This window comes from Rana temporaria, chromosome 1 (genome assembly GCF_905171775.1).
Source record: "Rana temporaria chromosome 1, aRanTem1.1, whole genome shotgun sequence".
Lineage (NCBI taxonomy): Eukaryota > Metazoa > Chordata > Amphibia > Anura > Ranidae > Rana > Rana temporaria.
In genome coordinates, this window is record NC_053489.1 from 534,086,714 (window position 1) to 534,109,016 (window position 22,303).

At 41.8% G+C, this 22,303-nt stretch overlaps 1 protein-coding gene across 1 annotated transcript in view; it reads left to right on the forward strand.

Moving 5' to 3' along the window:
* Nucleotides 1-22,303, forward strand: part of RXFP1 (relaxin family peptide receptor 1) — a 353,272-nt gene that overhangs the window by 262,741 nt on the left and 68,228 nt on the right. The window contains exons 8-10 of the mRNA XM_040332335.1: nucleotides 8,409-8,480; nucleotides 16,645-16,719; nucleotides 20,757-20,828. Coding sequence (XP_040188269.1) covers nucleotides 8,409-8,480; nucleotides 16,645-16,719; nucleotides 20,757-20,828 — 219 coding nt within the window. The remainder of the gene's footprint in view (nucleotides 1-8,408; nucleotides 8,481-16,644; nucleotides 16,720-20,756; nucleotides 20,829-22,303) is intronic.

Here is a 22,303-nt window from a genome sequence, read left to right on the forward strand (position 1 = left end):
TACTACGCAGACTTATTCCATTTATTCCCAAAGAGGACATAGCAGTCATGGTGGGAACAATTGTTAACTCCAGACTCAACTATGCAAATGCCCTCTACCTCGGACTCCCAAAGTACCAAATCACTCGGCTGCAGGTCGTTCAGAATACGGCCGCGCGACTGGTGACTGGGAAAAAACCATGGGAATCAATCTCACCTTCACTGAAAAGCCTTCACTGGCTGCCAGTGAAAGACAGAATCACTTTCAAAGCGCTTTGTCTGACTCACAAATGTATTTTGGAAAATGCCCCCAAGTATCTATGCGAAAAACTAAAAGCCTACAACCCCAATCGCGTTCTGCGATCCTCAAACCAAAATGTACTCCAAATCCCCAAAACCAGATACAAGTCCAAAGGAGAAAGAAGATTTGCTGTCCAAGGCCCTCGACTTTGGAACACTTTACCAACCTGCATTCGGTTGGAGGAGAATCATTTGGCCTTTAGGAGAAAGATCAAAACCCATCTGTTTTGAGGTCAAAGGAGAAATGGTCAAACAAGCGCCCAGAGGCGATTCAGTTCGCATGTGCAGCGCTATATAAGTTTTTCACTCACTCACTCACTCACTAAAGTCTCCTCAATGGGAGCACAGGTGGGCTAATCAATAGATAAGGGGCAGGTGACTGGGGGTACCCAGTCCTCCTTAAAGGGGCAGGAACAAATACTGCAGCTGCTGACTTTTAATATTAGGACACTTACCTGTCCAGGGTGCCCGTGATGTCGGCAGCCGAAGCCGATCTGGCACTCGGCTCTCCGCTGCCCCACCGCCATCCTCAGTAAGCCTTGCGGCTTCACTTTCTGGATCCCTACTGCACATGCGCAAGTCGCGCTGCGTGTCCTCACTGGTCCCTGCTGTCTTTTGGGACCTGTGTGTCATCCAGAAGACAGCGGGGGAGAACAGAATAGGCACCGGAAGTGGCGTAGGTCGCCTCGATTGCGAGGCGACCTATGCCCGGAAGTGGGAGTAAATACTTGTATTACACAGGTACTGTATCTGCTCCCCCCTGAGAGGTGCCAAATGTGACACCGGAGGGGGGCGAGGATTCCAAAAAGTGGAAGTTCCATTTTTGGGTGGAACTCCACTTTAACTTTGTGTTTGTGGGGTTAGAAATCATTTTATGATAATGTAAAATAAATCTGGTTATTTACTGCTCAAGCTTCACTTCTTGATTTCTTGGGTGCAGCCAAAACATTCTTCCATTAACTGCACACACTATGTAGTTATTGTACAAAAACATTTTCTATGCACATTGTCCAGTCTATTCTCTATCCAATAACTTCTGTTCATCTGTTTTATCTTTAATTCATTTCACAGTGGCCTAATCTGTTATCTGTTATCTTTTATCTTGTTCATAATGGTCACTTTACACTCAATATCCAGGGAAAGCAACATACTGTGTTATCACATAACAATACTTTCTTACAGTCATCTGTGAAGTAAAAACAGACACATCCCCAATGAATAGGTAGAAAAAGAACAGCATAACCTACACAGATGTTAGTGCATTGTCACACAGAGCTAAAAAGAAGTTCATTTACTCTTATATGAACACATCAGTTGTTAAAATAGGAAGATGTGAAACATATTTATTTTTCTTTTTGTGTCAATGATATGTATTACATTTCAAATGAAGATACAAAAGAAAAGGATATTTGTATCAAAATCCTATAGTCTTATCCAAGGCTGTTTTTCTCAGAGAATAGGTGCAGGTACTCATACACAACCCCTACCCCCATTCCCCTGGTGGTGATGCACATAATGCTGGGGTGGTTAGAACTCAGACCTGCTTATCGCACAGGATGCAATGCACAGAGTGCAGGGCTCAGGAGTGCATTACATACAGGGCTCAGGAGTGCATATCATGCAGGGCACAGGGCTCAGGAGTGCATATCAGGGCACAGGGCTCAGGGCTTAGGAGTGCATATCACGCAGGACGCAGAGCTCAAGTGAGTATTGCACAGGGCGTAGGCTCAGAAGTACATATCACACAGGGCTCAGAAGTGCGTATCACACATGGCACTGGGCTCAGTAGTGCATATTGTGCAGTGCTCAGGTGTGCATATCAAACAGGATACAAGGCTTTGGAGTGCATATTGCACAGGGTGTAGAGCTAAGGGATTGTGTATCGCATAAAGTGCAGGGCTCAGTAGTGCATATTTTGCAGTGTTCAAAAAAGCATATTACACAAAACACAGAGTTGAGGAGTACATATTGTGTAGTGCTAAGGAGTGTGTATCAGAAAGAGAGCAAAGTCAGGAGCACAGGGTCATGAGTGCATATTGCACGGTGTACAGGACTCAGGAGTGTGTATCACATATAGAGCAAGGCTCAGAAATGCTAAATGTGGAGTGCTCAGGAGTGTGTATAGCACAGAGTGCAGGGCTCATGAGTGCATATTGTGCAGTGTTCATGGTGTGTATCGCACCGTATGCAGGCTCAGGAGTGCATATGTAATGCAGGACTCAGGAGCGAATAACACACAGGCCAGTGCACAATAAAAAAATACTTTTCCCCCAAAACAACCCCAGTATAGAGCTGATAGGTTAACTGGCCCTGTGTGTGTGTGTGTGTGTGTGTGTGTGTGTGTGTGTGTGTGTGTGTGTGTGTGTGTGTGTGTGTGTGTGTGTATGTACTTTATACATGTGAGATAGGAACCTTAGATTGTGAGCCCCTTGATTGCCCCACTGCAATGTTTTTTTCCATCCTGGAGTTGGGCTTTAGGCGTTGAATGATGAATATAGGTAATAAAGTTAAGGCAACACTTTGAAGCACAAATTCTTTTGTTGATATTATACAAGAAGTAATGAATAAAGTCTAGAAATATAGTTTTTACAAGCCATTAGAAGTTCTAGCACTTCTGTGAATGACTATTTAAAAAGCATATCCTTTTGTGCTGAGCCAAAAAAAAATTGGTTTAACAAAGATACAACTTTATAGCTGCTGTATATAGAAAATTCAGACTTCCATTAAAAATGTTTTAATTTTTTTTAAATTCGTTTTAAAAGTTAAATGTTTAAATAATAAATCATATGACACCTATACTGTGTATTGCCTATTCAATGCTTGCATATTTCTGTTTAAAAGCCAGTGTATAAACACATTTTTGTACCTGTTTTGAAGTGTCTTGACAATGCGCTCCAATGATTTTGGTGAATTATACATGTTCCAATCAATGCTCAGTAACTGATTATGATTTTTTTTAAAAGCACTTTACTTGCAACAGTACAGTTCCCATGCTTTTTTGGCACACTGTTGAACTAAAGTGGCTGTATGTAAGCAAGGCTTATGTTAGAATATAATCACAAGTTGTGTGCTTAGCGTGTCACAACAAGCATAAAGAATGTCAGGATTTGTATCCTGCAGTTTATCATAGTTAGACATAAGGATAGTCATCTCAAGCCCTGTACACACTAACGGGATTCCCGGCGGTAAAAGGTCCACCGGGAATCCTGGGGGGGAAAACCGAGAACCTGCTCGGTAACTTTCCCCCTGTACATACCAGAGGTTTTCTTGTGGGAAAAACTATGGTGAGAGCTTTGGCCGGGAACCCCAGCCATGTGTATCCTCCACCGCAGTGTTTCCCATAGGGAAACTGCCGGGAAAAAGACCGCCGGGAATCGCGGCAGGAAAAAAGAGAACATGTTCTAATTTTTCCTGCCAGGATTCCCGGCGGTTTCCCTGTTGGGAAAACTGCCATGGAGCATACACGCGGCCAGTTTTCCCAGCCACAAGCTGTCATGGCAGTTTTCCCGACGGGAAAACTGGTCATGTGTACAAGGCATCATCCTATAATCATCAGGTTCAGGAGACAATCATTAAATATTATAGGTAGCTTAACCACTTGCTGACCAGCCGCCGTCGATATACGGCGACAGGGTGGCTCTATTGCGTGAGTCTACATACCGGTACGGTGGTTTGTTTAAGAGATATAGCGGGCGCACACTAGGACACACTTAACCCCTTGATCCCCCCTAATGTTATCCCCTTCCCTGCCAGTGACATTTATACAGTAATCAGTGCATTTTTTTTAGCACTGATTGCTGTATAAAAGTCACTGATCCCAAAAAAGTGTCAAAGGTGTCCGATCTCTCCGCCGCAATTTTGCAGTCCCACTATAAATTGCTGATGGGAAAGGGGAATAGCCGCTCCAGTTGGGAACACAGATGAACATCCACCGTTGCAGACAACTCAGGTGCAGGCAATGCACTTAGCAAAGCAGGAACAAAGATTGTCTCTGGACAGCCGCACACTGAACAAATTGTAGCCTTTATTTAAAAAAGGACAGCACTACAAGTCACAGCAAAGTGAAATAAAATAAAACCCAACTGCTGACGCGTTTCGCACTAACACTAGTGCTTAGTCACTACACTATGATGGCTATCTATTTCTTGTGAGCATTAATAGAGGAAAAGAAGCCATAATAATTTGTCTACTTGGGGAAGATTGCGGCTTGATTGATCGAGTAGGATTGGTTATCCAGATCAATGAACCAAAGGTGCAAATAAAGCCATTGCATAAGGTGGTGGGATAATCACGGAAGTGGTGAAAACAGCTGCACTTTTAATCCACACATAAGAAATGTGAAGTTCTTTGGAAAAGCTTGATCACTCACTGGGACTATTCCACATAATAGAGGAAAAGGAAGAGGATTCATACCCTTTTTCCTTTTTTTTCCTTTTTTTCATTCACATTTTTTCATCCACATTTTTCACTCATTTATAATTTTTACTCGTTTATTTATTTATATTTTGACTATTCTCTTTTTTCATTTATATATATTGTAATACTTTGTCCAGAATTTTATTGGAATAAGTGGAGAAGCTGTTAAAGGCACTGCATAAATTGGTGGAGAGCACTTGCACTTTGTTTGTTAGGGTAACATTTTGTTCTGTATACCCATTATACACACAGGGGTTTGTTTAATGCATTTTTAGGATCAATGGGCCAGATTCACAGAGGAAATACGCCGGAGTATCTACTGATACTCCGGCGTATTTTCAAATTTGCAGCGTCGTATCTTTATTTGTAATTCACAAAAAAGATACGACGGCTTTTGGCTAAGATCCGACAGGCGTACGGCTTCGTACGCCTTCGGATCCTAGGTGTAATTTTCCGGCGGCCGCTGGGTGGAGTTCGCGTCTTTTTCCAGCAATGGGTATGCAAATTAGCTGATTACGGCGATCCACGAAGATACGCGCGTTCGTCGCAATCTCTTACATCGTCGCTAGTCGGTTTTTCCCGTCGCAAACTTAGGCCTGCTTTTTCATGGCTTATCTTTAGAACAGCCATGTTAAAGTATGGCCGTCGTTCCCGCGTCGAATTTCAAATTTTTTTTTTTTTGCGTAAGACGTCCGGGAATACGAAACGACGTAACGCACGTCGCCGTTCAAAAAATACGTCGGGGCGTCGTAATTTCACGCAAAGCATGTTGGGAAATTTCCTAACGGAGCATGCGCAGAACGTTCGGCGTGGGAACGCGCCTAATTTAAATGGTGCCCCTGCCCCATTTGAATTAGGCGGGCTTGCGCCGAGCGGATTTACGTAACACTGCTGCAAGTTTACATGTAAGAGCTTTGTGAATCAGGCACTTACGCTGTAAACCTGCGGCGGTGTAACGTAAATGGGATACGTTACGCCACTAGGTTTTATATATGTGCTTATTATACAAACATGCAAAAATATAAATATATTGGGCCAGATTCAGGTACAAATACGTTACCCTGCCGCAGCATAACGTATTTGTACCTGAATCTGGCACAATATAATTATATTTTTGCATGTTTGTATAATAAGCACATATATAAAACCTAGTGGCAGTTCACTGAATGGCAAATATAGGATAACACCTTACGGGTTTCCTTCATAAAAATAGGGTGCTCACAAATCAGGTGTACAACTTCAAGGTTAGCGCAATCCATTTATTGTTAAAAATTTTAGCATTTCATTCAAGGGTGACGTACATTTCTGATTGCAGCAAACTAAACAATAAGCCACAAATCCATCATATATATATATTTTATATTTTTTTGCGCCGGTGACATCTATCTTTTATCGAATACTCTGAACTAATCCACATAGTCCATTAAATGGAGGGTCAATGTTTTCAGACTCATTATCATCTGCTTTAGCTATATTGTTGTATGATTGTAGTGCGGCTCAGTAGTGTATTATAGTTTCTCAGTAATAAGTCAGGTTAAAAAATCGAATTCTAACGAAGTTCCCCTTGAGATAAAATGGCATACAAAATGTTTTATAAACTTGATAATGTCAATTCATTCTCTCAGGCTTTATTTGTTTTGGAGAAATTACTTTGCATTGAAAAATGAGTCTTGTATTCTCAGTATGCATGCAAATAAACTTAAACTTCTGAATTGATTGAGCATTTACATTTGCTTGGCGAAATTGGAATCCTCTTGCCAGATGACTTTTTATTTGTTTTGCTTATTTATCATATTTACAATTAAAAATCCAGATAGAGGAATGATAATGCAAAATTGGCAGACTTTCTTCAGTCATTGGACTGATTTCGTTACTTTCAATCCAACGTACGAGTATGACAGTATTAAACATAGAAAGCAACTTATTTTCCAAATCCATAGTACCTGCATAGACTTGAGATATTTAACAGATCTTTATAAAAACAATATTTTAGTTAAAGTAGGTTGGATTGATTAAACGACACTATATTGCCAAAAGTATTAGGACACCTGCCTTTACATGAACTTTAATGGCATCCCTGTCTTAGTCTGTAGGGTTCAATATTGAGTTGGCCCACCCTTTGCAGCTAAACAGCTTCAACTTTTCTGGGAAGGCTGTCTATGTTTAGGAGTTTGACTATTATGGGAATGTTTGACCATTCTTTCAGAAGTGCATTTGTGAGGTGAATGGGAGAAAAGAAATGTTGGACAGCCGCACTCCAATAAAAGGTAAAAAGGTGGTGCCTTTTATTCTGGTAAAAAAAATACTACAAAAGCAAGAAAAAAACAGCAAACAGTGGGGTAATAGAGCTAACTAGTTTCACATTGATAACCAATGCTTAGTCATACCTCATTTGTGAGGTCAGGTACTGATGTGCCTGGCTCACAGTCTCCACTCTAATTTATCGGGCTAAGGTCAGAACTCTGTGCAGGACAGGCAATTTTCTCCACCCCAAACTCGCTCATCCATGTCTTTATGGACCTTGCTATGTGCACTGGTGCAAATCATTTGGGGAGGGGGATTATGGTATGGAGTGTGGAGTTGTTTTTCATGGGTTGGGCTTAGCCTCTTAGTTTCAGCGAAAGGAACTCTTAAGGCGTCAGCATATCAAGACATTTTGGACAATTTCATGCTCCCAACTTTGTGGGAACAGTTTGGGGATGGTCACTTCCTGTACCAACATGACTGCGCACCAGTGCACAAAGCAAGGTCTATAAAGACATGGATGAGCAGGTTTGGGTTGGAGGAACTTGATTAGCCTGCATAGAATCCTGACCTCAACCTTATAGAATTGGGATGAGTTAGAGCGGAGACTGCAAGTTCTGCCTTCATGTCCACATCAGTGCCTGACCTCACAAATGCGCTTCTGGAAGAATGGTCAAACATTTCAATAGACACACTCCTAAACCTTGTGGACAATCTTCCCTGAAAAGTTGAAGCTGATATAGCTGCAAAGGGTGGGCCAACACCATTTTGAACCCTACGGACTAAGACTGAGATGTCAAAGTTCAAGTGCTTGTAAAGGCAGGCGTTCCAATACTCTTGGTAATGTGGTGTATATCTGCCTGAGATTTTGAGGGTGGTGTAATCATATCGTTTTGAGGCTCTGTGTTATCAGCCCAGTGTTGATGGGCATACAGGATAGTCTTAGCATTTTAAAAAGCCCTCTAGCTCCTTACCCGGTCATTATGTTATGACCAACTGCTGGTATGCATGGTGGACCATGCATACCATTATATTAATAATGAAAAGTTTATAAAAAAAAAAAATGGATTAGTGCATTATTAGTTTCATCTGTGGATTTTAACACTCCAAAAATATCCCAAACAAGCCAACTGAATAGAATAGAATATATTTTTTAATTATTCACTTACATCTATCATTGTTACAGTAAGCCTTAACTGTATACCCTAATCTATTTATTTATTTAATTTGACTTCCTTTACTATACATCATAAAACTGCCCAATATTTCACACAATGATAGTAATGCATAGTAAACACCTTTCACACCACACATCTCCTAAAACGATCGTAATATGTTTTCTGATAAGATTTATGCTTGTTCTGAGATGTAACTGGAGGAATACACTTGAAGAATGGATGGCTTTATTAATGCATATTCTTGGTAATGCTACATTTATTCTCTATTAAACATTTATCTCCTTCTCAACAGAGTCATTGAGAACAACAAAATAAACCGGATCTCCCCTCAAGTGTTTCAAGGACTGAATTCACTTATACTTCTGTAAGTTTTATCAAAAGTAAAACAAAACCCAATAAACAATTTAAACAATTTAATCTATGGTGGAAATAAAGCCTGTGGGCCAGATTCACAGTGGAGATACAACGGCGTATCTGCTGATACGCCGTCGTATCTCTGTTTCTATCTATGCGACTGATTCATAGAATCAGTTACGCATAGATAGCCAGAAGATCCGACAGGTGTAATTGTTTTACACTGTCGGATCTTAGGATGCAATACCGCGGCCGCCGCTGGGGGGAGTTCGCGTCATAAACCAGCGTCGGGTATGCAAATTAGGAGTTACGGCGATTCACAACGGTTTTTTGCGTTCGCTACGTCGCCGCTAGTCTAGTTTCCCGTCGCAAAGTTAGTCGTCGTTTTAGGTGCCCTAACTTTAGTCAGCAAGCGTATTGCTGTCTAAAGTATGGCCGTCGTTCCCGCGTTGAAATTTAAAAATCAACATCGTTTGCGTAAGCTGTCCGGGAATACGGAGTTACGCTACGCGTGTCGCCGTTCGAAAAAATGACGTCACGGCACGCAATGCACGACGGGAGTTCGGAAACGGAGCATGCGCGGTAGGTCCGGCTCAGGAGCGCGCCTAATTTAAATGGCACACACCCATTTAAATTGGCCCGCCTTGCGCCGGAGGCCGCCGGCGTAGGTTTTCATCGCAAGTGCTTGGTGAATCAGGCACTTGCGATGAAAAATTGCGGCGGTGTAACGTATCTACGCCGCTCTTCTATGTGAATCTGGCCCTGTATGTGTAGCCTATGCTGTTGTACAAGGTGTGGAAAGGACAAAACATGTTCATATTTAATCCATGAACAACCTTTTGACTGTTTTGCCATGTATTCCTTTTGTCATTATTAGTGTTGCTCACGAATATTCGTATTGCGAATATTCGGCTCGAATATGGCATATTCGAGTATTCGCGATATATTTCGAATTTCGCGGCCAATATTCGCTATTCCGAATATTCGCATTTTTTCAATTTTATTTTTAAAACAGATCACATCCTATCGACGTCTAAAAGCATTGCTGGTATGATTAGAGACCCTGGGCCGAGTAGCTAAGCTGAGGCGATCCTTTTATGTGGCCGAATATAAAAAAAAAAAATTAATATTTGTATGTTTGATATTATTTTTTTTTGTAAGAAGGAAAAAATTGCGCATACCTTAAAAAAAGGGGAGAATACAGCAGCAACTCAAAAATGTTATACAACATAAATTAATACAAGACAGAAAATGGAGTCGCTCTACAAGAATAAAAAATATGTCTAGTGACAAGACATGTGGGCAAATTATAAAATAAGCAAGCGCAAATAACTTGTGAAATACACAGTGAAACAAATATATAAAGAAATATAGTCCCAATAATAGAAAAATAATCTTTCATAAAAATGTCTTTGATATGTGAAGTGAAAAAAAGTCCAAAGCATGCAGCATGAACGTGTTCAATCTTCAAGGTGTTTGATTGACAAATGGCTGTGACAGATGGATAGAGTAAAGAATCACCACCAATGCAAAACACTTTTTATTTTCTATTGTAAAATATCAAGAATATTCTGAGCCAATCAGAGTGCTCCTTCCGCATTTGCCGAATATTCGCAATTATTTTGTATTGTAAAATATCAAGAATATTCTGAGCCAATCAGAGTGCTCCTTCCGCATTTGCCGAATATTCGCAATTATTTTGTATTGTAAAATATCAAGAATATTCTGAGCCAATCAGAGTGCTCCTTCCGCATTTGCCGAATATTCGCAATTATTTTGTATTGTAAAATATCAAGAATATTCTGAGCCAATCAGAGTGCTCCTACAGCATTTGTCGAAATTGCGCAGTAAATATCGCATTCGCATTTTGCGAAATTTCGAAAAAATATCAAGAATATTCTGAGCCAATCAGAGTGCTCCTACCGCAGTTAGTCCCTTGGACACAGCAGATCACCGATCGGGGTAAATCACAGTGGCCTTTTATATGTGATGATCAACTGTGTGCACTGCTGACCATATGTAAACAGTCTTGCTGACTATCAGCTCTCCTTTCATCACACAGAGACAGTGTGTGAGGAAATGAAATCTGATCTGACAGGGCACAGTGAGTAGAGCATTTACACTGATAATAAGGGCACTGATCACCAGTGCCCAATTATCAGTGCAGCCCCATCAGTTTCCAACAGTGCAACCATTGGTGCTCATCAGTGTAGCATATCAGTGCCCATCAGTGGTGCCTATCAATGCCCATCAGTGCTGCCTCATCAGTGCCTCCTCATCAGTGCAGTTTATCAGTACCTATCAGTGCCACCTCATCAGTGCAGCCTCATCAGTGCCTCCTCATCAGTGTCCATCAGTGCAGGTTAGCAGTGCCCATCAGTGCCGCTTCATCAGTTACCATCAGTGCCGTCTCTTCAGTGCCCATCAGTACAACCTCACCAGCACACATTGGTGAAGAAGAAAAATTACTTATTTGCTAAATTTTATTTAAAAACGGGGGTAGGGGGTCACAATTGTTGGTCCTTTTTTGTTTACTTTGCAAAAAAAAAAAATTCCACCAAATTGAGTTCTATCTGTCTCAAAAAAATGCTAAAAAATGTATTTGGGTACAGTGTTGCATGACGACACAATTGTCCTTTCAACTTTTAGCACTGTCACACTTTGAATGAAAGCCCCCGGTATTGAGGTGGTTAATCACTTGCTGAGTATGCAGCTTTTTTATCTTTTAATCCTTGCCTATGTTCTTGTTTAAGTTGGTGCCATGATCACTGCCCCAGGTTTCCTGTTTCAGGGTAGTTCCTTTCTCTTACAGTGCTATGGAGTCACCTTGCATGCAGGGACTAGGTTTGTATCTCATTACGATGTGAAAATCAGTAGAAACACACAGCCCCATAACCTAGGATGGCAAGGCACTCCCCAGCTCCTCCTTACCCCTACGTCAAGCTAACAGACTGGTTTGAGAATGTACTAGAAGCATCACTGAGAAAGCAAGAGCCAGCAGCTTTGAAAGTTGTAAACTGCAAGTGCTGCGGTAAGAGTTTTAATAACCTTTACAGAGGAGTGTTTACTGCAGCTGCTGACTCGCCCGCGATGTCGTCATCTGAGGACGAGCAATCGCTCGTCCCTCGGCTGCGCCCGCTGCCATCCTCGGTTAGGGAATCGAGAAGTGAAGCGTTGCGGTTTCACTGCCTGCTTCCCAACTGCGCACCGTCACTGGTCCCCGCTCTCTCCTGGGAACAGTGTATTTCTCAGGAGACAGCGGGGGGCGGGTAGGGGCGTGTCTGCCGCACAAGTTGTTCCTGAAAGTGGGTGCAAATACCTGAGACAGGTATATGCACCCAGGGCCGCCATCAGGAATTATGGGGCCCCTAACACAGCTTCAGGCATGGGCCCCCTGGAGCAGAGAACTGGGGGGGAGGGGGTGCTGCCGCCTGAAATTGAGAAGCGGGGGGGGGGCCCTTTACAAAAAAAAGATGAAATAAAGAATATATATAAAAAAAGGGGGGTAGCCATCCGGGGCCCTGGGGACCTCTGGGCCCTTTAATAGAAAGAAAAAAAGAAAGAAAAAATATATATTTATTTATTTTTAAAAAGAGGGGTTGCCATCTGGGGACCTCTGGGCCCTTTAATTAAAAAAAAAAAATATATATATATATATATATATATATATATATATATATATATATATATATACTGTGTATATATATATATATATATATATATATATATATATATATAAAAATGTAGGTATATATATAAAAATAAATTGCAAAAAAAGGGGGGTTGCTATCCGGGACCTCTGGGCCCTTTAATAAAAATAAAAAAAATAAACCTCTGAGCCCTTTAATAAAAAATAAATTCGGATCTCCGGACCCCCAAAAAAATAAAAATAAATTGGCCCTTTAATAAAAAATATATTAAAAAATATATATATTTTTTTATAAAAAATAAATAAAAAAAAGGGGGGTTGCCATCTGGGGACCTCCGGACCCCTAAAAAAAGGGGGGGTTGCCACCCGGGCCCCTGGGGACCTCCGGGCCCCTTACAGGTGTACTGCCTGTACCCCCCTGATGGCGGCCCTGTCTGCACCTCCCTCCCCCTGAAAGGTGCCAAATGTGACACCGGAGGGGGGGAGGGTTCCGAAAAGTGGAAGCTCAATTTTTGGGTGGAGCTCCGCTTTAATGAGATTTTCATAGAAATTGGCCAGCAGGAGAGTCTTGCATCAACAAGAACAGGGATATCCTTACCAAACTGCTGACCAATTTCTATCTACCGGTCAAAGTGGGCCTAATGAAACAGTATGTATTGCTGCTAAATCTACCTAAAAAAATAAAAATATTCAAACTGAAATCAATCTGTTTGAAGCGTTGCTGCTGTATTTAAGTGAAGGTAACTGTAAAAAATAATTCCACAGCCAAATATTTGCTTCTGTGAAAACTGTACCATAACACCATGTGAAGCTTAAAGGCATCCTCCAGGCATATTATTTAAGGAATTTGGGTATCTATTTATTTTTCCCTCTAAGCCACATGAAGACTCTCTCCCCACTTTGTTTTTAAAAAAAAAAAAACTTTTTGCATTGGTAGATGTCTTTGCCCCAGCTTCCCATACCTTTATCTGAAAGTAGTTTGTCTATTTGGTCTAAAAACTACCATTAAAGTGATGGTAAAGGCTCTCTTTTTTTTCTCTTTTAAATAAAAAACATGTCATACTCACCTGCTCTGTGCAGTGGTTTGGCACAGAGCAGCCCTTCTCTTCCCGGGTCCCTCGCCGCCACTCTTGCCCCTTCCTAATGTCAAGTGCTCCCAAGCCACAGGTCTGTGTGTCTATTCACACAGAGGGCCGTGACTTGGCCCTGCCCCCTCTTTCTCCTCACTGGCTTACTAGCTGTCATTGATGGCAGTGGGAGCCAATGGTTCCTGCTCCTGTCTCAGTCATTGAGGAGGGAGAGTCCCCAAAGAGCCCAGTCGCTCATGGACCCCTCTTGATTGAGATGGGGCTCAGGTAAGTATTAGGGGGGGTGGGGGGACTGCTGCACACAGAAGGTTTTTTACCTTCATGCTTAGAATGATAGAAAACCTTAAGCCTTTAGAACCAATTTAAATTAAAGTGTGTCTAAACCCCAAATCATTACAGTATATTTTATGTTTTTTCTTTGTTTTCACCTGGTGATCCGGTCAGTAGGTCTATTTTTTTTTTAACTTCCTTTAACAGACCAAGCTGTCCAGCAAAAACGGTGGTTTGAAGGTGGAGACAAACCACTTACCCCTGAGATGGGTGCATACAATTGTCACCTTTTATTTATTTATTTAACTTTAACCCAAAGGCCCCTTTCACACGGGCGGACCGTTTAGGTTTTTGTCAGTTTTTTCGGCAGACCTGAACGGCCGCTCCATGCAAGCCTATGGAGCATCGGATGTCAGCGGTGACATGTCCATAGACATCTGACCCGCTCCAATCCGCTAAAATCAGACGTATGGCGATACGTTGCCATCCGTCCATGGCGGATCAGATGAGATCTGATGAAAACGGACATGCTATCCGTTTTCGTCCGATCTCTCCATAGGAGACAGCGGCGCTCGACAAGCCCCTCCCCGCTCAGTGAGCAGAGAGGGACCTGTCATCCACCAACTCAGAGGAGATTAACGGAGAGATCTCCCGCTGAGCTGGCGGGAGCTGACGGAGTCCACTGTGACAGATCCGCCTGGTGTGAATGAAGCCTAAAGGAAAAAAACATTTTTTTAACTTATTAAATCGGAATTAGGTTTTAAGTCAATAGGCAAAGTTTTTTTTTTTTTTTTTTCATTTTGGATAGAGCAAGGGAGGATTTTTTTTTGCCATCTGTTTCCCATTACAGAGATTTCCCTTCACTTCCTGTCCCATAGCCAAACAGGAAGTGAGAGGAAATCCCTGCAAATCAAGGGAATTCGTTGTTGACCCCCAGGTCACCAGAACTAGTGTACCCATTGGAACAACCCAAAAACATTTTTTTTTTACGTTCACTTTCAATGATAATGATAAACAGGACCCATAGAGAGGATGAATCTCCTTAACGGGGACACAGACAGCAATAAAAACCGAAAAGTGTTCTAATCCCTCTCCACTCTATCCAAATCCAGGGCTGGTGCAAGGATTTTCGACACCCTAGGCGAAACCCCATTGTGCCACCCCTCCTTGGCTCCACCCCTGACTCCACCCTTTTTGCCCTGCCCATGTATACCACACCTTTTTAATGACACACCCATCAAATGCGACCTCACAAGCGCCCATCAATGCAGCCTCACAAGCGCCCATCAATGCAGCCTCACAAGCGCCCATCAAATGCAGCCTCACAAGCGCCCATCAAATGCAGCCTCACAAGCACCCATCAAATGCAGCCTCACAAGCGTCCATCAAATACAGCCTCACCAGCGCCCAGCAAATGGGGCCTCACCAGTGCCCAGCAAATGCAGACTCACCAGCGGGAGTCAGGACACAGACACAGTTCTCCGCCACCGCTGTGCCTCTGACACTATGTGGGAACCGAGCGGCGGCTGCCTGCTGATGCTGAGACTTAGTTGCTTGCTTCAGAGAGAAGAGAGTGGGAACACCAGTGGCCTGGCACCCCTAGGCAGCAGGACGCATGCGAGGGCTTTCGGCCGAGCGGACATGTCTGGTGAGTCGTACAGACGACCGAACATGTCCGACGGACAGGCTTCCAGCGGACATGTTTCATAGCATGCTATGAAACATTTGTCCGCTGGAAACCTGTCCGCTAGGCCGGGAATCCGGTCCGGTCAGCCGTACACACGACCGAACATGTCTGCTGAAACTGGTCCGCAGACCAGTTTCAGCAGACATGGTCGGTCGTGTGTACGAGGCCTCAGGCAGGAAACATGTTACTGGCTGGATGAGCATGTGAAAATAGGGGAAAAAAGCCTAAAAACAGAAAAGCAAATCAGCCATGACATCTATTGTCAAGGATTGGTAAGTTGCAACAAATTACAATTTTGGTTTTGGGTTTATCGTAGTTAAATGTAATAACAGGATTCACCTTTCAGACCTCAATAGGGGTGGCTGCTAAGTTTAGCCGTACCTTCCGCAAATCGAACCTGGACAAATTTGCCCACCACTTGTAATGAGTGGTTGCTTTTCAACAGCTCTTCTTTTTAAAACAATTTTTTTTTTTTTTTTTTATTAAAGCAAAAAGTTCTTCATTAGGAACAGAAAAGCACCCAATTTTTATACTTTGAAGTTTTATGCAATGATCTAATAGAGCACCTACTTTAATCTACATCACAGGGGAAGCTACAATAGCAATGACTCTTTTATGCATCTGGTTCCTTTGTGAATTTAGAATATACACATAAGTACACTGATCTAGAAAGCTTATTTTCTTTGCTATTGGGATCGTTTTGAAGTTGCCTTTGATAAAAAAATGGTCATATAAGCTCATATATTACAGTTGTAAAGGTGAATAGGAACAAAAACGGTTTTAATACTTCAGCATAGTTATATAAATATTTGCTAACTAGAACTTGACCTAAAACTTTTTTACTTTTGGATAAAGGAATAAGGGCCCTTTCACACGGAGCGGATCCGTATTGATCCGCCCCGTGTGTGTCCGTCGGCTCAGCGGGGATCATCCGTAAATCCCCGCTGAGCTGTCGGCGGACAGGGCGGTCCCCGCACACTGTGCAGAGACCGCCCTGTCCTTCCTCCGCTCTCAGCTAAGGGGAATCGGATGAATACGGACTGTGTGTCCGTATTCATCCGATCCGTTACGCTAGACGGAAGAAAAATAGGGTTTTCTTCCGTCTGAAAAAGCGGATCTTTGCGGAGGCAGATCGTTACGGACGTTAGCGGATGCATCATCCGCTAACGTCCACAATCCCATAGGGATACATTACAAGCCCGTAAACGGACTTGGAAAAAACGGTCCGTTTGTCCGCCCGTGTGAAAGGGCCCTTAAGGACTAGAAATTGTTTTTCGAGCCCCTTCGTTTTAATATTTATTTTGCTGTTTGTACTTTTTGTTGATTTTTGGTGCTTTTTCCTGTTTGTGAATACATTTTTAGACTTGATCTAGACTCTGACATTTTTATGTGTAGCTAAATGTTTTAAAGCAAAAATATATGGTGATAATGCTAAAGTAAGTCCTAATTTGGATTTTGTATTGTGTTATTGTTCTTACAGAGTAATGATGAACAATTTCCTGGGCCGACTGCCTGACAAACCGCTTTGTCAATATATGCCTAAACTAAACTGGCTGTAAGTACAAAGTATGTTTCTGGAGAAAACCAGCAATATATACTGAGCAGATCAATAAAATGTTAAAGCAGATTTTGTTTCACATTTGAAAGGTTATAAATACTGGATATAATAAAAAGTAATATTCATTAAAGTAGAATTCCAGGATAAATCTAACTAGTCTCAAAAAAATCTCCACCCCCTCCTAACACCTTTGCTGATTAATATGTGAAGAATAGAAAAAATATCCCTGTGCTGCCCTACTGTGTTGATATTGCTTATGAGCTGTGTGCGATCACCTAATGTGTTCCCCCATTTAAGACATGTAAATATAAAAAAGTGCCACACTGTTGCTAATTAAGCTACTTATATAGTGCAAAACTAAAACTCAATTAGCCAGATTCAGAGACGTTTACACCGGCGTATCAGTAAATACGCCGTCGTAACTCTGAATCTGCGCCGTCGTACATTTAAGTGTATTCTCAAATTGAGATACACTTAAATGTAGCTAAGATACGACAGCCTGCGACATCGTATCTTAGCTGTCTAGTTCCGCCGGCCGCTAGGGGCGTGAACGCTGATTTACGCCTAGAATGCGTAAATCAGCGAGATACGCCTATTGACAAACGTACGCTTGCCCGTCGCAGTAAAGATACGCCGTTTACGTAAGGCTTTTTCCAGCGTAAAGTTAGTCGAACAAAAAGCTGGCCTAGCCAATGTTAAGTATGGACGTCGTTCCCGTGTCGAATTTTTTAATTTTTACGTCGTTTGCGTAAGTCGTCCATGAATGGGGCTGGACGTAATTTACGTTCACGTCAAAACCAATACGTCCTTGCGGCGTACTTTGGAGCAATGCACACTGGGATATGTCCACGGACGGCGCATGCGCCTTTCGTTAAAAACGTCAATCACGTCGGGTCACGACTCATTAACATAAAACATGCCACCCTGTTCCTCATTTAAATTAGGCGCGCTTACGCCTTCCCATTTACGCTACGCAGCCGTAACTTAGGAGGCAAGTGCTTTGTGAATACAACAGTTGCCTCTCTGACTTACGGCGGCGTAGCGTATATGCGATACGCTACGCCGCCTTAAAGTTAAGCCAGTCTTTCTGAATCTGGCAAAATATTTGTATCAATATAAATCACAACACCTATTATACCACAATATGTACATATACAGTATATGCATAACAACATTTCTAACTATTGATTCACAGTGAAGTATCCCAAAACCTCTCTAGTGATCCACCGCAAATTTTAAATTCACATGTGCTCCACCTCGGTGTGTCCAGCCTCTCACCTTTCTATTATGGACCTATGAGAGGTATAGGCCACAATGCACAATTTTTCTATTAAAGAGCAATATATTATATTTTGCATGAATATTATTTGAAATTATTTTTTTTTATGTGACATTTACAATTTGAATTGATGTTTAGCATTTATTTATGGTATTTCATTGACAGCTTTTAAATTCTCCCTCTAAAGGCTGTATGCCAGTGGAATGACTGTTGAAAAAGCAGGTTGCTGGTTAACAGACTGTGTTGTTTTTACCACTCTGGGCAAATGATGGAGATTATTGGTTCACCAATAAAAAGCACCAATTGAATTTGGGCTCCTTTCCACTAGGTACCATAGATCAACAGGCAGGCTCCAACAGGAATCACATCTTTAAAGTTCTATGGGTATGGTGTAAGAATACCCACCTACTGTTACATCATTACCCCAATATGGAAGTTTTATACTTTATTATATAGTGTTCACAAGTGGCTTCCCTTGGAGCCTGGGTTCCCTGCTTAGAGAGGTGTTGTACCACCCTGTTAAGGAAAGTGTAGTGATATGTTATCTTTTGGAGTACTTTGCCATCTGATTGAGTAAAGTCGACTAAGCATAGAGGGCCAGATTCACAGAAAAAGTACGCCGGAGTATCTGCTGATACTCCGGCGTACTTTCAAATTTGCCGCGTCGTATCTTTATTTTGTATTCTCAAACAAAGATACGACGGCATTTGGCTAAGATCCGACCGGCGTACGGCTTCGTACGCCTTCGGATCTTAGGATGCAATACTTCGGCGCCCGCTGGATGGAGTTTGCGTCGTTTTCCGCGTCGGGCATGCTAATTAGCTGTTTCCGGTGATCCACGAAGGTACGCGCGGTCGTCGCATTCTCTTACGTTGTCGCTAGTCGGCTTTTTCCGTCGTAAAGTTGCGACTGCTATTTAGGTGGCGTAAAAATAGACAGGCCATGTTAAAGTATGGCCGTCGTTCCCGCGTCAAATTTTAATTATTTTTTTTTTTTTTGCGTAAGACGTCTGGGAATAGGAAAGGACGTAACGCACGTCGCCGTTCAAAAAATTACGTGGGTTCGACGTCATTTCGCGCAAAGCACGGCGGGAAATTTCAAAATGGAGCATGCGCACGCCCCATTTGAATTAGGCGGGCTTGCGCCGGACGGCTTTACGCTACGCCGCCGCAAGTTTACAGGCAAGTGCTTTGTGAATCAAGCACTTGCGCTGAAAACTTGCGGCGGTGTAACGTAAATGACATACGTTACGCCGCCGCAAATGTATGTGAATCTGGTCCACTGTTTATTGGCTGGTTTACCTAAAGTTTAAAGTGAGCCACTTTGAATCAACGGGGTCTGGCTAATGTAAATCTGTTGGCTCATCTCTATAGACTGATAGACTTGGACTGAGAGAGAAAACAGTATTGTGCAATCATTATGCAGCACTACGAAGCAGAAAGTACATCCAGCATATGTAGTAAGAAACTCAGCTAACTTCAGACACAGAGGAGTATATATAGACATACAGTATATTTACAAACTACAGTATATACAGAAGCAAATGTTTTAGAAGAGTACAACATATTCATAAGATTATATACATTAAAATGGTATTAAACCCAAAAGTAAATATTTATTATATTGCAGCTTACCAATTGTTAGATGTGATGGCTGCATTTTTTTTCTTTTTTATTGTTTCTTCTTATTTTCACCTGGTGATCCTGCTAGTAAGTCTGTTTTTCAAAAGAACAAGCTCTACTGGAAATGTAGCTGTTAGGCCGTGTACACACGGGCAAACATGTACGATGAAACCGGTCCACCGGACCGTTTTCACCGTACATGTCTGCCCGGGGCTTTCTGTACGATGGCTGTACTAACCATCAAACAGAAAGCCGCGCTTAAACAATACGCGGGGCGTGTCCGCGGTGTCGCCGCGTCGATGACGCGGCGACGTGGGCGGGCCTGCCAGTTAAATGCTTCCACGCATGCGTCGAAGTCATTCGACGCATGCGAGGGATAGCGGGCGCTCGGACATGTACGGTAGGTCTGTACAGACGACCGAACATGTCCGAGCGGGCAGGATTCCAGCGGACTGTTTTAAAACAAGTCCAGGAATATTTGCCCGCTGGGAAAAGGCCCGGCGGGCAAATGTTTGCTGGAATCCTGCACGCTCGGGCCTACACACGACCGAACATGTCTGCTGAAACTGGCCTGCGGACCAGTTTCAGCAGACATCTTTGGTCGTGTGTATGGGGCCTTAAAGGATGAGATAAACCATTTAACACTTGACTGGGGTGCTTACAATTGTCAGTGTTTATTTATTTAGGTAAAACTTTTATCCCTAAAGAAACTAAACCATTTGCTTCAACTTGTAAAGTGTTGGCTGGAATTCCACTTCAGCTAGTGTATCTAAATCTGCTAGTGTACATAATACACCATCCCTTCAGATTAACAATGCTGCTGTCCAAAAGTGCCTGCTGTGCTCCTTCATTCAGATTGGGGGCCCTCTAATACAGGTGTGTTATTTGCCAGGTCACCAAGTGAAACAGAGGGGAAAAAGGTCTAAAAAGAGAAAACTAATACAGCCACCACATCTAATGATTGGTAAGCTGCAATATATTACATTTCTGGTTTTGGTTTTAATACTGCTTTAGGCTGATCATATAGACATTAATATCTAAAAAAAAACTTTACTTCACTAAAGGTTTTGTTTAAATAACAAAGAATAAAGACAGTTATATTTTTATTTCTATAAAGTGTTATTTTTTTCCAGGGATTTTGAAGGAAACAATATTCCAGGCTTAAGAAACACGACTTTCAACTCCTGTATTACTTTAACTGTTTTGTAAGTATTCTCTTAAATAATACCTTAATAAACCACTATAAAATATTTTTACTTGTCATTAACACAAACAGAATCAATGCATAGCTCAAAGCAGTGGAGCCATAGTATATAGCTGGAAGCTGTATTCCGGGTGCCCAGGCTGTGGTGTCCTTCCATCCACCAAAAGACAAATTAGTCAACAGAAAAAACAGCTGGCAACTCCATGAACCTCAAACTTCTTTATAATGCCATCCCAGTGAGTAGGCAGACGCGTTTCGGTAATAAGCACACATAGAAATAAAAAATGAACACATATATATACAAATACATCAAAAGAGCCACACCTCTCCTTCAATTCATCATATTAGTTATATTTTTTATTGTACATACTGTAGGTAGTTTAGTATGAGGGCTGTGTTGTAAGTATTACCTTAGCTAACACATCATTTAGTACTCGTAATATATTCTGAGCTGTCATAGGTAGTTCAGTATGGGGACTGTATTTACAAAATCACCCAAAATCCAAAATAAATGTTAGACTTGGCAATAGACAGTGCTTAATCATTTTAACTGACTGGCAGATTAACCTGGTTTTGGTAGCCTGTCCTCTACCTCAATACCTAACTTAAAGTGGATGTAAACCCCAAAAAAAAAAAATCATGTCACAATGTAGAGTATAAGATTTCCTATCATCTGTGCCCAGTCTTGCCACACAGAGTTAATCCAGCTCTGAGCAATCATCTTTTATTGTTCAGAGAAATACAACAGACTTCCAGATAAAAACCAAAGTCCTTGCTTCTGAAAAAAAGTGCACAATTCACATCCCCTCCCCTGTGTTTTGATTGAATGTTTTCAAAATATGGGGTGAGTCACAGTTCAGTGCCATGAGAAAATGCAACAGCCATTAGAATATACTGTACATAGAGCTAGAGCGAAGAGAAGCTGTGTATGTCTGCAAGCAGTGCACAAGATATGTAAATAACCTGTCACTCAAGCAAGGACATTGGTTTTTATCTGGAAGTCTGTTTTATTTCCCTGAACAATAAAAATAGGATTGCTCAGAGCTGGACTAACTCTGTGTGGCAAGACTGGGCACATATGATAGGAAATATTATTCTCTACATTGTGACATCATCAAAAAAAAAAAAAAATTGGGGTTTACATCCACTTTAAGGAATGCTTGTTGATGTTTTTAATCCTATAGTTTTATACATAAGTATTAAGATATATAAAATGTAATGTAAGGAATACCTCCAACCAAGCATATTTCTCAATGTTGGGCGAAGCTGTGCAAGATTCTACCCCCATCTGGTTTTCACTGCTGATATGACTTGCCTATCTGTGCCTACTGTTGTCAAGTTCGTTTCCTTATGCCTATGAGGAATCGAAAAAAGGAAATGGTGTAAATAACCCATTGGCGCTGCCAATATACAGATTGGCTGCTAACACGGCTGATTGAAAAAAGCTAAAAAAGAAGGCAATATATTATGTGTAGC